General features: G+C 45.2%; 1 protein-coding gene across 4 annotated transcripts in view; it reads right to left on the bottom strand.

Moving 5' to 3' along the window:
• SLCO2A1 (solute carrier organic anion transporter family member 2A1) overlaps positions 1 to 15,631 on the bottom strand; it is a 108,229-nt gene that overhangs the window by 75,545 nt on the left and 17,053 nt on the right. For 3 of the 4 annotated variants that reach the window (XM_030574700.1, XM_030574701.1, XM_030574702.1), the window contains one exon: positions 6,110 to 6,221. In XM_030574700.1, coding sequence (XP_030430560.1) covers positions 6,110 to 6,221 — 112 coding nt within the window. Of the gene's footprint in view, positions 1 to 6,109; positions 6,222 to 6,331; positions 6,432 to 15,631 lie in introns of those variants that run through there. The other variant, XM_030574703.1, reaches the window with a different exon arrangement.

The raw sequence follows: 15,631 nt of genomic DNA, 5'->3' as shown, positions 1-15,631 counted from the left end.
ATCCTCCTCCATGTTTCCATCTCACCCTGCCCAGATTATGTCAGCTCCATTTTGTTGGCATCTCTTGTTCTCCAGATGGCAGCATGAACAGAGTGCCACTGACCACTTTCACAGGTGGACAGAGAAGCATGACCTCATCACAGATACGTTCAAATGACTCCACTTTCTTCCAGCTCATTTCAGGATGCTCTCCTTGGTGTTTAGGCTCTCCGTGGATTTGCTTCTACCTACATCATTATGTCTCCTCCCACCATCTCGCTCAGACCTTCTCTCTTTCCCATTATGCAGTCTCAATGGATTGAGAATATAATGGTACTTCAGCAGCCTTGACCACTAGACACCGCTTTCCTGAATCTCCAGCTAGTTTCAAGGTCCATCTGAAAACGTCTCCTTTCGCTTTGCCCATGTCTCCGAATTTCTTGCTTTCTCTGTTTTTTTACTTTCACTTTGGAGCTCTGTTATTTAACTCCACAAAGCATTTAAAACACTTGACACAATAAAGGAAAACACTCAGTTGCAGTGCTCACTGAGCACAGACCTGTCCATCTAAGTTAATAACTGTTTTGTGTACACAGTGTCCTGGCCCACCATAGTTCTTGGGGCACTGCATGGACAATGCTAATTAAAACACCATAAACTAAATAAGATAAAGTAAATAAACCACAATAAAAAGGTGCCAAACTGTTTGCCACACGGTGCAGGGGCAATTTAAATAGAAAATGACTGCTCAAATAGTTTTCAATTGCTGTTTAAAAGGATGGAATGAACATCAGTAGGGCGATGAGAGGCAGCATGGTCTAGCAGTTAAGGCATTGGACTGGGACTCAGAAAACTGAGGCTCTGTTCCTTGCTGTGCCAGTGACCTGCTGTGAGACCTCAGGCAAGTCACTTCGTCTTTCTGTACCTCAGTTTCCCCTCCCTATCTTTGCAACTGTGTTATCTACTCAGACTGTAAACTCTTCAGAGCAGAGACTATCTCCTGTTAGGCTGCTCTTAGTTGGGGCCTCTCGGTGCTGCTATAATTTAAATATAGTGACACTAATAAATAATAAGGGGGAGTAACTGCTACACCCTAAGGGACCAACACCACTTACAGTAAGGTGCAAAGGGGGACCCCTCAAAGGCTGGGGGGCCAGAGCACAGTTATATGCCAGGACAGTTATTAATGTAGGAGCAATCACAAACCATGGACGTGTCATCCACAAGACCTTTCTCAAGCCCTGCTCTCACCCTATTCCCCCAGCTTCCTCAATGATGCTTTCTAATCCATCCATAACAGGAAAAGTCCCCCATCCTACCCTGATCTGCAAGGACCTTGCAGGACATTAGAAGCAGCCTGACACAGAGAGCTGTTGTGTTCAAATCTTTCTTTTCATTCTATCAGCAACAGCTGGTTCCGCTTGACACCCAGAGCTTCGCCTTGCTTCCTCTTACCCACAATTCTCCAGGTCAAGACAACAAAGCAGCAGGTGAGATTGCTCAGGACTTTGGCTAACTATCGTATTTCCAAACACAGAGATTAAGGAGAGCTAGACCCCTTTAACTGCAACCACACAGAGTAGCTGCACAGCCCGTCCCACCTCAGAATGACTGGGTCATACTGGGAGCTCCCTCGACAGTAGATTAAGGGAGGCAGGGAACAGGATGCTGTGTTTTAAAAAGCTGTGTTTGTTATTTTGGGAATCGGTCTCGAGCAAGGTACTTTGGAAATGCTGGCCTGTGAATACTGCCACCTCTAATAAATATGGGCTTCATTATCAGTACCTGGCGTGCGTAGTTAGAACGGCCACACTGGGTCAGACCAGTGGCTCATCTAGCCCAGTATCCTGTCTTCCAAGAGTGGCCAGTGCCAGATCCTTCAGAGGGAATGGCAGAACAGGACATTCAGTCTCAGCTTCTGGCAGTCGGAGGTTTAGGGACACCAAGAGTATGGGGTTGTGCCCCTTAGCAATTTTGGTGTATTGGAACTACAGCAGTGTTCAGCACTTGCTATTGTTTATATGAGGACACTTAGCTTTATTCATTGATGCCCTGATCATGTAATTGTTTCTGTGCAGAGCCCAAGTGACTATTGGTACAGAACCAGCTACTTATTTAATACATTATTTGTAGTGCCAGCATGTATCTTTTAAATAAGGGGTAGAATGCTTTATAAACTGGGGAGCTACTCTGCCAGTCAAACTATTGCTCTTGGGTTAAAGATGAAATCCTCATGGCACAATAATGCTCCCATCCATTCCTGTTGCATTTGCCACAACATCTTTTGACAGAGGGCATTGGTGGCCACTGGTTGTCAGTCACTTTTCAACCTCAGGGGCAATCATTTTTGACCCAGACTTCCATCCCATCTCTATAGACAGAGACAATCTCAGTATTTCTGGTTAGTTAAGATGCTTGGAGAAAATGTATATGCACAATATAGTGTCTCACAAAGGCTTAGCTATTTCTCTGTATTGTAAAAAGCATTAACTTTTATACATGTTTACAAGGCAGAGAAATAGCTAATAAGAATACTAATAACTCTTTTAGTTCACTGTTTCTTCATTTGTAAATGCTAACAGGTCTGACTAACTTATTCAAAGACTTCTTTGCAACACTGGCAGGGAGGGTACTAAAAGGAGTGGTTCATCTACTCAGTGTCGCTTATGGTAGAAAGCGAAAGAGAAAGGCCTTACAACATTTACTAAAGATGGTCAGACTTTGGATTTGCGAGATCAACAGAGAATGCTTTGCTCCGAGCTCTCACGTGCTTCCTCCTGGGCTTTAGGTTCTGCATTGCTCCAGAGGTGTACAGTAGCTGTGGTGGTTCAAAGATCAAAATTGGCCTTTGGTATAGCTGGGGCTTGATCCATTAATAGCTTTGAAGAATAGGACTAAGGCTTTAAATTGGTGTTGGAAGCTGACTGGGAACCAGCGGAGGGACGTGAACATGAGCCTGATGTACTCACCATGGCCTGAGCCATGTAGACAGTGGGCAGTAACATTCTGTACAAGCTGAACCCTTTGTATCATCTTCACATTCAGATTCAGATACAATGAGTTACACTGATCCAGCCTGGTGGTGACCAATGCCTGGATCACTGTGTTCAGGCCCTCAACCAGGAGGAAGGGACAGAGCTTCCTAGCAAGCTGGAGGTGAAAAAAGGCATGCTACCTGGTTATCTAGGCTTAGCAAGGGGTCAAATAGTACCCTGAATCTTTGCACAAATCAGCTAAAAGAAGCTCCACTGACAGAAGGTTCCTGGGTCCATCACACCCAAGCCATTGTGAATGGAGCAGTATGGTGCAGAAATTACTGTTCAAAACACAAGGAAGATCTGCTGCTTGCAGTGTTGTTGTAGCTGGGATGGTCCCAGGATATCAAAGACACAAGGTGGGTGAGGTAATATATTTTACTGGAAGAACTTCTGCTGTCAGAAGAGACAAGCTTTCGAGCTACCCAGACCTGAAGAAGAGCTCTGTGAAACGCCAAAGATTGTCCCTTCCACCAACAGAAGTTGGTCCAATACAAGATATTCCCTCACCTGCCTTGTCTCTCTCGTGAAGATATGTCGGATTTGGGTGGACACTAATTAGAAGGATATTAATGTTTAGGGGACAATCCTGTAAAATAACTGTTTCCACTCTAACAAGTTTTTCAACCTTAAAACAGCCTAGAGACCAATGATTTTTCTAAGGTCTCGGATATTTTTCCTGCCTCTCTCCAGGCATCCAGCAGCCTTTTGTGCCAACAGGAGTAGTACATACTGCCCCATTGAACAGATTCTGCTGTCAGTTATAACTGCAGAAATCTGCAGTAAAGCCTGGGCCCAAACCTGGGTTGCTGCTGAGGACCACACACTGCAACGCCTGTCTGTGTGTTCCATTCTATAAATCCGATGAAGTGGGCTGTAGCTCACGAAATATGATTATGCTGAAATAAATTTGTTAGTCTCTAAGGTGCCACAAGTACTCCTGTTCTTTTTTCAGGACAGCACAATTCAGGTGGTTTTTAAGAATGGTTTTCAGACTTCCAATCCTGGGCTGGCTGTACCTTGAGTCTGTCACTGATATAAACTGGAGTAACCTGAAGGCTGCTCTAAATTAGACCAGCTGCCAACAGCCCAAGGTGCATTTCATAGATTCATAGAGTTTAAGGCCAGAAGGGACCATCTGATCATCTAGTATGACTTCATGCATACCACATTTCAACCATTATGGTAGCCAGAGATTAGCAGGGCATAGAGAACCCTGGAGATGCCCCTTTCCCTGTCCCATACCTTTTTGGCAGCAACTGGGAGACGAGGTGACATAGCCAGCTCTGCGCCACAGGAGAATGCCCCACAGTTCATTCAGTGGGGTTAGAGCCCCTCTGTGACAGCAAGGCAGTCCAAAGCGGCCGATGCAGCTGAAAGTCAGGGTTAAGACTTCAGGGGAGTTACTGTGGATTTATACGGGTGTAACCGAGAGCAGAAGGGGTGGTACAAATTAACTAACTTTATTTATCCAGTGTTGCTTTAGGGCTGCCCAAGAAGCATCAGACCCTCAGAAGGGGTAGTGGGGGAAGAAGAGGGCTTGTTCTTTGCCCATCAGAGGAAAAGGAAACAAATGATTAAAAAGACAATCAGGTTAAAAAAAGGTGTGCCTGGGAGCTCAGTGCCTGGCATAGCCTGGGGCGTTTGAGACCTGCTGTAGTAAAAGGTTCAGTTCCTAAAGGAAGTGCTGACAAACCCTTACAGAGCTACTATCAGATGGTAAACAAACAACTATTATCTGATGCCAGTGGGAAGTCACCAGCCCCAGGGGCAGAGTGCACCAGCACTGACAACTGCTGCCAGCCTGGAGATCAATGGCTGGTCTGCTGCTTTGCTTCTCAGTGGGTCACTTACACGGGGGAATCAGATCTTACAGGTAGCGATGCCACTGCTGTGCCATGCCGAACTCCTGCAGCCAGCTGCATACTGCCCACCCGATCTGTTCTGTCGCCTCTCACACACACGCCTGCTGGCTCATGCTCTTACACACACGGGGCTATTTCCCTGTTTACACAGTGCATGTTATTCCTTCCCATTTGTGCTACCCACATCAGTAGAAGAATATAGGCATGTGTCTGTGAAATAGAGAAAGCTTCACATGGTTAGTTTAGGAATTGGATCTCCCAGCAGTTCTCTAGGAGCTGTTGAGTTTTTTAGACTTTGGGTTGAGGGAGCAAAGAGTTAAAATGTCCTCAGGGGGAGTTCTAACCACCAAAATAGGCAGGGCCTGATCCTCAGCTGGTGCAACACCTGTCACACCATTTACACCAGCTAGGGTCTGGCCCAAAGAGTGCGCTAAAGCGCATGGGGAAAAAGAGTACGTTTCAAAATGTGGTTGCTACCATGTTTTTAAATGCTAGTGTAGACAGGGCAAGTTGTAGTTTTAACACCTCTAGACCTTGTCTATAGCAGAGTTTTAGCTGTGGCATTTTAAAAAAACAACACCCCTCTCTGCCAGTGTGGACATCATCTGCACCCTTTATTTACAGGGTAATGAATCCACCTCTTTGACGACTTCAGCAAGGGAGAACTAAACCAGCTGAGAAATCTCTCACACTTGTAACCGTATTAACAACTGAATTGTCCTTGCAGAGATTTTCCAAGCAAACTAATATGATTTTAAGGCAGCGTTCTCTTTTCACACCATGATCCCAATGATTCCCTAACAAAAGACATGTTGTGGGTTAAATAGTAGGGGGGCAGATCCATAGGTGGTGTAAATCAGCATAGCTTTCCCACCTGTTAATCTGGTCCTATGTGTCCGTGCATCTCTTACTGTGAACAACTATCTCAACAAGAAACTTGCATTGCACTATACTGCGAGTATTCACTGTGCCAAGAACTACTGTACCCCCAAATCTACATTCATTGCCCTGCCACATGCTTGCCAGCTTCTTTTAATACTTGGTATTGCAGGAGGATGAGGGAGTTTGAAATGCTGCGTTTTAACAAGTGCACTGAGTTTTAGGAGCTAAAGTGTGAATCAGGACCAATGCTACTGTTGGTAAAAGACTTGTGAAAATTTGAAAAGCGAACATGTCTTCATTCTCCCAAGCATCTAAGGGAGAAAAGTAATACAAAGTTAAGCTCCTTACCTTGATATTGCAAAAGATGTTCCGGTAACAGGTGCGACAACTTTTGGGGCTATTGCTGACGCCTGGAGCTTTGCTGTTTTCAGGCTGAACTCCCATTGTTTGATTAGAATTCCTGTTGGAGGCCAATGCACACAGTTAGTTTCCTCTCTCTTTTCCCTAACTTGCCAGTAAATCAGAAGTGTACCAAAATGCCGAAGTGCTCAGCTGTCTGTTGATATAAACCTCTCTCCTTCCTTTCCTCCAGCCTGGATTCTGATAAGTCACAAATGAAAGCTGTCCAAGCATGTGAGCCTTAGTGAGCGTGAGCATGAAGTTTTTATAAGACTGTTCTCTGGAATAGTGATGATGAAACTTTATTTCTCCTCCCTCTTTTCTTGTGTGTGTGTAAAGAGAACTTTAAAGGCACAGGGAGGCTAAGCCAGGCTCTCACACCACCCCTCTCAGGCAGGTATAGGTAAAAATCTGTCACACATATGACATTCCAGGGACAGGTGGGAGCTCTCTCTCCTCCCTTCCTCTCCCCCTCTTCCCCCACACATGTCGATCATAAAATACACCAGTGCAGAGTTGGATCCCTTAGCTAGTGCTGCAAAATATCTGATATTGCTTTCCCACCATAAAGATATTCACAGCCTCAATCACCCTCTTGTCTCCCCCTCCTCCCCTCAATCCCCTTTTCCAGCGGAGTTTGTATAACCTAATGAAAGCCAGAGGCTCCAGGAAGAGGGACTTTGCTATTGCCGATCTTATTAACACGAAAGGCACCAGTATATCACAGTAATGGGCAGCAGAATAAAGACCTAAAAGATGGGAAAGGATGAAGGGATGCCTGCTTGTTGTGCAGACTATGTTTGTGCTAATCTGCCTTTCATGTCTCTTGCAGGTGAGATTGGCAAAGGGGAACTTTGAAGTAGAGAGCAAGAGAAAGGAAGAAATCTCTCTCTCAAGCAGGTGGGAGGTTTGCAGCACACACAAGGCTAGCATGTTCTGCTCTCTGCTTGTTTTCACTTGCAAAAAAACTGCGTTTGTAAATTTCCAGAGAGCTGTTCTTTCAGAGACCTTACTGGGGTTATGTTTGCACAAAGAACTGATTTATTTAAACTGCTTTGCGGGGCGGGGGGGAGGGGGAGGAGTGGGAGGAGAGAAGGGCAGGTTCTCATTTGCTCAGGAGGAGGAGCTGAGTTTCAATTTAAATATTTTCTCAAAAATGCCAGACTCAATAGATGATGCCTGAGGCTTTCCAGTGTGTACAATCATGCATGGGAGAGAAAACCTGGCAAAGTGATCCCCTAGAAAACCACGGCACAATAGCAGTCTGATTTATTTTAGTGTTCTTCAAGTGCCTTCACACCAAACAGCCTAGCTGTAAATTGCTTGTTCCTAAGCGTTGTGCTAGGATGGAGGTGATCTTGGGAAGGATAAGACTGCCTGTGAATAAAGCTGCACATGATCCTGCACACTGCTTCGTGTGGCCAGATCCCTGTGCCCACACAGGAGCCATTTGACTTCAGTGGGGCTCTGAGTAGTGCGACCAAATAGCAATTGTGAAAAAACAGGACAGGGGGTGAGAGGGTAATAGGCACCTATATAAGAAAAAAGTCCCAAAAACCAGGACTGTCCCTTTAAAAACGGGACATCTGGTCACTCTAGCTCTGAGTGGATACTGGAGTCTCCCTGCACAAAGCAGTTGGCAGGATTGGGAGCACTGCTGGTGCTAAACACAGAGCTGAGTGAATAAAACAAGATATCCCAGAGTATACCACTTTAGCAGCATTTATTGAGATATTAGACATTTAGATAACAAGAATATCCAAAGTTATAATGGTTAATACCAAAAAAACAAACAAAGGTTTTTGAAGGGCTTCTGCACTTCAGTGAAGCTCTGGATTAGGAAAAGCTTTTCCTAGGGGAAGATTATACCTCCTGCAGAGTTTCTTACACCTTCCTTTGAAGTACTTAGCCATTGTTACTGACGGGAGATTGGACTCTCCCATCTACTCTGGCTATTTTTTTCTCCTTGCAAAGTATCCATGAGCTGACTGTGATATCTTTATATTCATTCATTATGAACAGTCAACAAAGATTTTTTTTTTAAACTTTAGACAGCTCACAAATGTAAACTTGACCAGAACTGATTAGCTGTGATTGGTCAGGTAAATCACATGGAATTGTTTCCACTTCATGATTGCAAAAGCTTGCAAACACTTCCACCATGAATACTAGAATTTGCTTTCCAAGAACATTTGGGCCAGTAACCTTTGATTACTCTTGTTAGCAGAAAGCAAAGACAGTAAGGGAGGAGCAGAGCAAAGCGAATACTTTAAAATAGTCAAATTAATTCTCAGGAACTCTTTTTTGCAGTACTTGGCCAACTTTAGTAAATAAACTTCTGGGTGAGCTGCTGGGGCTGCTCTGAATTTTAAATTGGGAGCCATTTAGCATCAGTTATAGTGGCTCAGCCAGTGAGAAACTCCCCTTTAAGTATGGAATCGCTGCCTGAACAACACAGGGGCAGTTTTGAATTTGAGACTGAGGTGCACTCAAGGATCCCCACTGATTCCAGGGGCCTAAGAAAACTCTCAGATTTCCTTAAATCTCTCCCCCCAACCCCCGTGCAATTACAGCCTTGAAAACATAGATCACCAGGGCTGAGAGCCAGCCACTGGTTTCCCCTAAAGAGCTTCAGCCTTGGACTGAAAAGACCCTGGCCCTAGCTCCCTTGATATTTAGGAGAACCCCAGATGAATTCATGACTATGTGGAGGGCAAGGGCAGCCAGGCTGCTGAGGTGGGCAGTAGGGTGAGCATAAGTTCCGCTCCACTCCAAGGCAGATTCTTGGTGAAACACCTAGTGCAGTAACCTCTGGCCACAATAGCAGGAGAGGCAGCGTTGACAGAGCATGAGGCTGAGAAAAAAGGGATTCCAATGCTCTAAACCTGGCTCTGTGACCTTGCTCATGTCACCTAACTCTCCTGCCTTAGTATCCTCATTGGTAAATAACACTGCTGACTTACTAATCCTCCGGGAGGATAGGGTGGAGCTATGCCAACCAGGTAGCTAACATCTGAGGCACTTTATAACTGTGTAAATGACTTCATAGGTCCAAGGCAGTGAGAGTCAGGCCCGATCTCTGTACAAGGAGATAGTTACTCTTGGGATATCAGCATCTTGTGCAAATGGCTCAGAGCCAGTTGCTTGTATTTAGGTGGGGTGGGGTGGCAAAAAATTATGTCACAGTCCCCCAAGTCTGTCTCAAAAACAGAATGCTCCAAGTGGGTCTGAAGGTACCAGGCAGACACACCCTTTGTTACAAAATGGGGTATTTCCACTAATTGACTAAGTATCCCTCTGTATAGCTCTCCAGTAAACAAGCAACATAACACCCGCAAAGTCTGACTCTGGGTTGATGGGAGTGTTGCGCCTCAAAAGTATGTTTTTTGCATTAATGAAGATAGCAGCAGGTTGCACTGTGCAGGGAGTAACTTTACCAACGAGTCCCATGTGGAGCTTAAGTGCTTTGCTGGATCAGGGCCCAAACGCCTTATTTATCTGGAAGGGGCATTTTTTCCTGCTTTATTTGCAGCCAAAAAAAAAAAAAGTCTTCATAGATGGATTTAAATTCACCCCGATCTACTTTAAAATAGAAAAATAAAATAAAAAAACCAAAAAGAACCCCAACAGCTGCTGGCAAAGAGCATCAGCCCACACTACAGGGCACATCGCCTCTAGCCAGGTCATCAGCAATCTCAGAGGTTTGATGTTAGACACTGTATAATGGAAGAGAACAACACTTAGAGATGGGAAGCTGATTGTGATAAAATAGTCCCAGCCTAGATTGGTTACTGGTATGACCCAACATACTAATGCTTTCTGTTCCCACTGCTCAGCTACAGTCCATGTCAGCAGGACATTCACTTATGTTGTACTTATCAAGCAAGACCCCTAATCCAGTTAGAGTGGGTGCTTAAATCCCTGATGTTAGGTTGGGCCTTAAGTACGTGCTGAAGTGCTTTGCAGAACTGGGGCTCTAATCTTTTGGCCTGGATGTGGATTAGCACCTGTGGAAAGTAGCAGCCTCCAGCAGTGCTTGCACCTGCAGAGTGCCATTGCTATAACTGTGGTTGAGCCTGTGCAAGGGATTCAGAAGAGAGACGGGCTGCTTACACCACGCACTTGTGCAAGGGCCACACACAGGGGTGAAAGTAAGGCAGTATAGGCCAGTACGGCATACCCATAAAAGTGGCCACAGTACCAGCCCATACAGGTGACTTTAAAGTGCTGCCATGGCAGCGCTTTAAGGACCCTGCTTAAAGCACTGCAGAGCTTAACATCATTGCCCCCTGTGCACCCAACCCCAGGCCCACCAATGGGTGGGCAAAAGGAGCAGCTGCCCCAGGGCTGGCAATTTAAAAGGGCTTAGGGTTCCAGCCACTGTGCCACTATCGCCAGAGCCCAGGCCTTTAAATCGCTGCTGGAGCCTGGGGCGGGGCAGGCCAGGCAGCATGGATGGGCTGGCTGAGGAACACTGATCCCCTGCCCCACCCCTTCCATTCAAGGGCCCTCCCCTTCCAGGGGGCCGAGAGTCAGCTCCCATACTAGTAGGAGTTCAATTTTACTTTCACCCTGGCCACACACAACCAGCCAAACAATGCCTGATTTGCAATGAATATTCAGTGGCCACAGACAAAGCCATTTGAGCACCTTTATATAAGTAAAGACAGATCAGCTCCCACTGTGCACAACAGCTAAGACACTAACTGATACAGAAACACTCAAAGCATAACCATACTAAGTGCTAACCCAACAAACTCACACTGTCATGGTAGGCTCTTTCCATCTTAAGCATCACCATCTATGGCAGAGGTTCTGCCGGCCAAATTTATACCCTTAGCTACACCTGTGCCACCCCATTTTCTTCAGCAACACCTGTGCAAACCATTCCAGCCTAAAGGTTACATGGGTGCCACTGAAGGCATCATATGCAGAAGGTGCTTCATTACTCAGTGAATAGTCAACTTAACCCAGGCCATCATGGAGGTGTGTAATACCTCTCAGCTACTGTCTACTTATAAGAGAAACCCCAAATTCTAGACCCAAATTTACTCCATGTGGTACAGAGCTGGTGGTCTTGCTCTATATTATTTTAAATTACAGCCCTCAAACAATGGGTTATGCAACGGAAGTGGCAAAACATATTTCTGCTGAGAATGTGAATCCTGCCTCATCTTAAGAATTCTCCATATTGTCCTCATTTTGAATCTTTGCCCCACAGTTGAGTCTTGGCAAGCTGAGTGGTATAGCTTATGGATTTAGTGCATAGGAAGAAACTGATTTACAGCACTGAGGGAGAGGAATTTAGCTTCAAATTCTTATTACTCTTTTTTATGTGATATTGGCGAAATCAAGTACTAGCAGGAAAATCTCAGTGTGTGGTTTGGTTTGGTTTGGTTACAGTACTCAGGGATGCATTTCTTCTTGAGGCTTTGAAATCAGATCCTCCTTAAAATGGTCATACTTCTTGCACTGCCAAGGGGTAACTCCACCACTCAAATTAAACACTTGGAATTAAAGGAAAAGGAATCAGTGCAGTAAACCGAATGCAAGCTCAGCCACTATTGGCATTCCCACCTGCTGCTAGGGCTGTTTTTTTACCACCCCCAAGCAAAAAATAAAAATAAAAAATGCCACTCTTGGAATTGTGCCATCCCAAGCACATGCTTGCTTTGTTGGGTGCCTAGAGTTGGTTCTGCCTGCTGCTCTAAGATGTCCTTGCCATTTGGTCACATGTAGGAGGTGGTGATGGGCAGCAGAATAGGACTGTAAATAGTAGCTAGACAGTATTCCTGGAGGGTAGAAAGCAGGAAGCTGGTAGCGTATTTCAGAAATGCATGGCCAGAATACTAGAGGTACTGACCCCAATCCTCAGGTATGGGTGAACTCAGTCTACATCACCTTGGCTACTCCCCAGTTCTAAAGCCTCAGGTCTTTTCTAAATTAATCCCAGTTCCCCATTATCCCAAATCCCAAATGGCCATTCTGGGGGCTGAGAAATACTCCATTCATGGCCCCTTTTCCCAGCTATGCTGGGGGCTTCAAGCACTCAGGGATTCCTCTATGCTGAATTTATTCCCATCTGGTGAGTTCCATCAGCTTTGCAGTCCCTTTGTGCCATGAAAGTGGCTCAAGGAGGCCATCAAAGATCTAACATCAGACCCATTTCCCCCCATCTACACCATCAGACTGTTTGCCCCTCCTCACTCCCCTCCAAAGCAGCAATCAGAAAGAAGTCTATCAGGCCTGACCCACCACTCCGTTATTCCAGTTTCTGGCTGGCATCACCTCATTGATGGCAGTGAAGCTACACTGGTGTAGAAGTGGAGGGACACAGTGAGGACTCAGGCCCTTTTAACAGGTAGAAACAAATATGGTTAAGTGGAGCCTACATCACCAAAAACATGAAGACTCTGCCAGCCTGTAGATTGCTACGTCCCCTCTAAGGGTATGTCTGTGCAGCAGTGGGGAGGTTGTGATCACAGCATGTGTTAGAGGGACCTCAGCTAGCTTGTGTCTAGCTAGCATCTCCCCATTGCAGTGTAGACATACCCTGTAGCAGCTTGTGCTACACAAGGCTGGGAAAGAGTCTTGGTGAAATCTGCCTGCCTCCCCAACCCAGGCAGCTTTATAATACACTTAATGCTGTCATTTCCTTCATATTTGTGCCAAAAAAAGTTGGGGTGCCTCTAAGGGGTGAGTCCCAGACTGGCTACTCTCCTCGATCTGGTTTAATTGGACACTGGCCAATAACTGGATTCCAGGTCTCACTTGGACTCCATCCATTCTACCCAGCCCATTCTTCTCAGTGATCTTTGGCCTGCAAGTTCTCATAGCAGCACCACACACACAGGTACAAGGAGTTAGCAGCAAAAATAACACTGCTGTTCCTGAGGCAAGATGAGATACTGCTGTTGTTCTCTGGGAGAGACCTTTGTCCACGACAGCAGCAAGCGGTATAATTTCACAGTGCTCTGTACACGCTGATTAGGGGGGCCCACCAGCTACACTGGAGTCGGGCTCAGCAAAATGTTTGTTTAATTTTTTTTTTAAAATAAAAGGCATTTTCATTCACTGCAGGCCTTCCAATTAGCTTCTAGAGAATGCTGGCCGGACATTTTAGTATAGCCACTGGTGATCTTTCAATGCAGAGACAAAGCCACTTGGCACCACCCAAACAGCAGAATGGAAGCATAGTTACTCCTGTGGGGGAAAGCAAGCACTTCAATCACTGCTGTTTTCCCCACAGCCAGATAGGAGAGGGGCAGTCTGCAGCTGTGTTAACACTTCATGGAATATTTCATGTAACGTGTTTATGCAAAATGCAAGCTAGCAAAGATACAACCAAAAACCTTTGGGCTTCGGGTAGAAAGGCACGACACACAGAGTCGCACATTCTTAAGAACAGTGAATATTTTGGTCTTACTGTTTTTTCCTCTTATGGCCAAGAAGATTCATTGGTACAGGAACACCTGGTATTGTTATTATGTTTATATTACATTGCAGGAACCTAACTGAGATCAGGGCCTCATTCATGGTTGGTGCCGCTACAAATACAGAGTAAAAAACCAGCTCCTGCCCCAAAGAACTTACAGTCTAAATAGACAAAGGAAGGATTTTTCCCATTTTACAGCTGGGGAGCTAAGGCAGATAAAGCGACTTGCCCCGCATTGCCTATGGCAAGGCGGGGAGCTAAAGTCCACATCTCCTGAATCCCAGTCTGGTGACTTAACCCTGATGTGAGACACTTAGACCCAAAGCTGAATGTTTCTTATTATTGGTTATGGAGCATTATTAATATGATCCACACTGGACAATGCAGACACACACAATCATGCTAGGCAGGCAGGACAGGTCAGACACACAGAGCCTGATTTCAAGAGATTCAGCATGGTGCAAGCACACTGACTGCTGAGCTCTCTTGAAAAGCTTTCCCCTAGTTAGGTGCCTAAATGGAAGCAGAGTATTCTGTAAATTGAAGTATCAGGAGGTAGCTGTGTTAGTCTGTATCCACAAAAACAACAAGGAGTCCGGTGGCACCTTAAAGACTAACGGATTTATTATTTGAAAGCTTATGCTGTCATAAACAGATAGTTAAAGGTTAAGGTCTCTTTTACCTGTAAAGGGTTAACAAACAGGGAATCAAACTCCTGACCAGAGGACCAATCAGGAGACAAGATACTTTCAAATCTAGGTGGAGGGAAGCCTTTGTTTGTGTTTTTTGGGTTTGGCTTTGTTCTCTCTGGGCTCTGAGAGTGACCACACGTACCTACAGGCTCTCTTCTATTCCAGTTTTGTAAGTACAAATGTAGAAAGGCAGTATAGTTTGTATTTGTTTTCCTTTATTTGCAATTGTGTACTTTGCTGGAAGTATTTTAAATTGTATTTGCTGGGGGGAGGCTTCTTTTTAGTTTCTATAAGCTGACAGACCCTGTAACTTTTTACCATCTAAATTGCAGAGATAGACCTTTTACTTTTTTCTTTCTTTTTATTAAAAGTTTTGCTTTTAAGACCTGTCTGATTTTTTCCCCTTGTTGAGGCTCAAGGGAATTGAGTCTGTACTTAACAGGGAGGGAGGGGAGAAGGGGGAATCCCTTTGTTTTAGATTCACAGAGCTTGAATCTGGATTGCCTCTGGGGGATGGTATCATTCCTCTCTGTGTGGTGATTCAAGGAGTTGAATCACGGTGACCTCCTAGTGTACCCAGGGCAGGAAAGAGCTGGGAGGAAGAAAGGAGGGGGAAGGGAAATGGTTTATTCCTCTTTCTTGTGAGACTCAAGGAATTTGGGTCTTGGGGTCCCCAGGGAAGGTTTTGGGGGAGACCAGAGTCTATCAGGCGCTCTTCCTGGTAGGTGGCAGCATTACAAGATCTAAGCTGGTAATTAAGCTTAGGGGAATTCATGCTAGTACCCATATTTTGGACGCTAAGGTCCAGATTTGGGAATTTTACTATGACATATGCCCAAATAAATCTGTTAGTCTTTAAGGTGTCACTGGACTCCTTGTTGTTTTTGTAAATTGAGTGAGTGTGCTGAGCCCTTGGAAATCTGACCAAGAGCTCTTTTGAAAATCTTGCCCTCAATGCATCAGCTGACAAGGTGAGAGAAAAATCTCAAAACATTGGAAACATTGCCTATCATTATGTGTGAAATTATCCACCCTGATGGATTACCGGTGCTACGCTTTGTGGAGGACATGAGCTAGAAGGAGGGGGTTGAGTGAAGAGAGGCTGGTCATTCAGCACAGGGCCAGGCAGGAAGCTCTAAACATAGGGTGAGGTGTGGAGAAGACTACTGAACTACACCTGGGTGGGAAATGGTTTCCCCATCTCATTAAACTTTTTCAAAAATATTCCTGTTCTGTATCAGAACAAAGCTGAGACCTTTGGAAATTTTTCATATAAGAAGAGAGAGAGACACACACACACCCCAAAATGGCCAAAAGTTAAGTGGGTAGGGCCCTCACTTGGGA

Source organism: Gopherus evgoodei, chromosome 9 (genome assembly GCF_007399415.2).
Source record: "Gopherus evgoodei ecotype Sinaloan lineage chromosome 9, rGopEvg1_v1.p, whole genome shotgun sequence".
Lineage (NCBI taxonomy): Eukaryota > Metazoa > Chordata > Testudines > Testudinidae > Gopherus > Gopherus evgoodei.
Note: the sequence above shows the minus strand (reverse complement) of the source record. Positions and strands in the feature narration are given on the sequence as shown.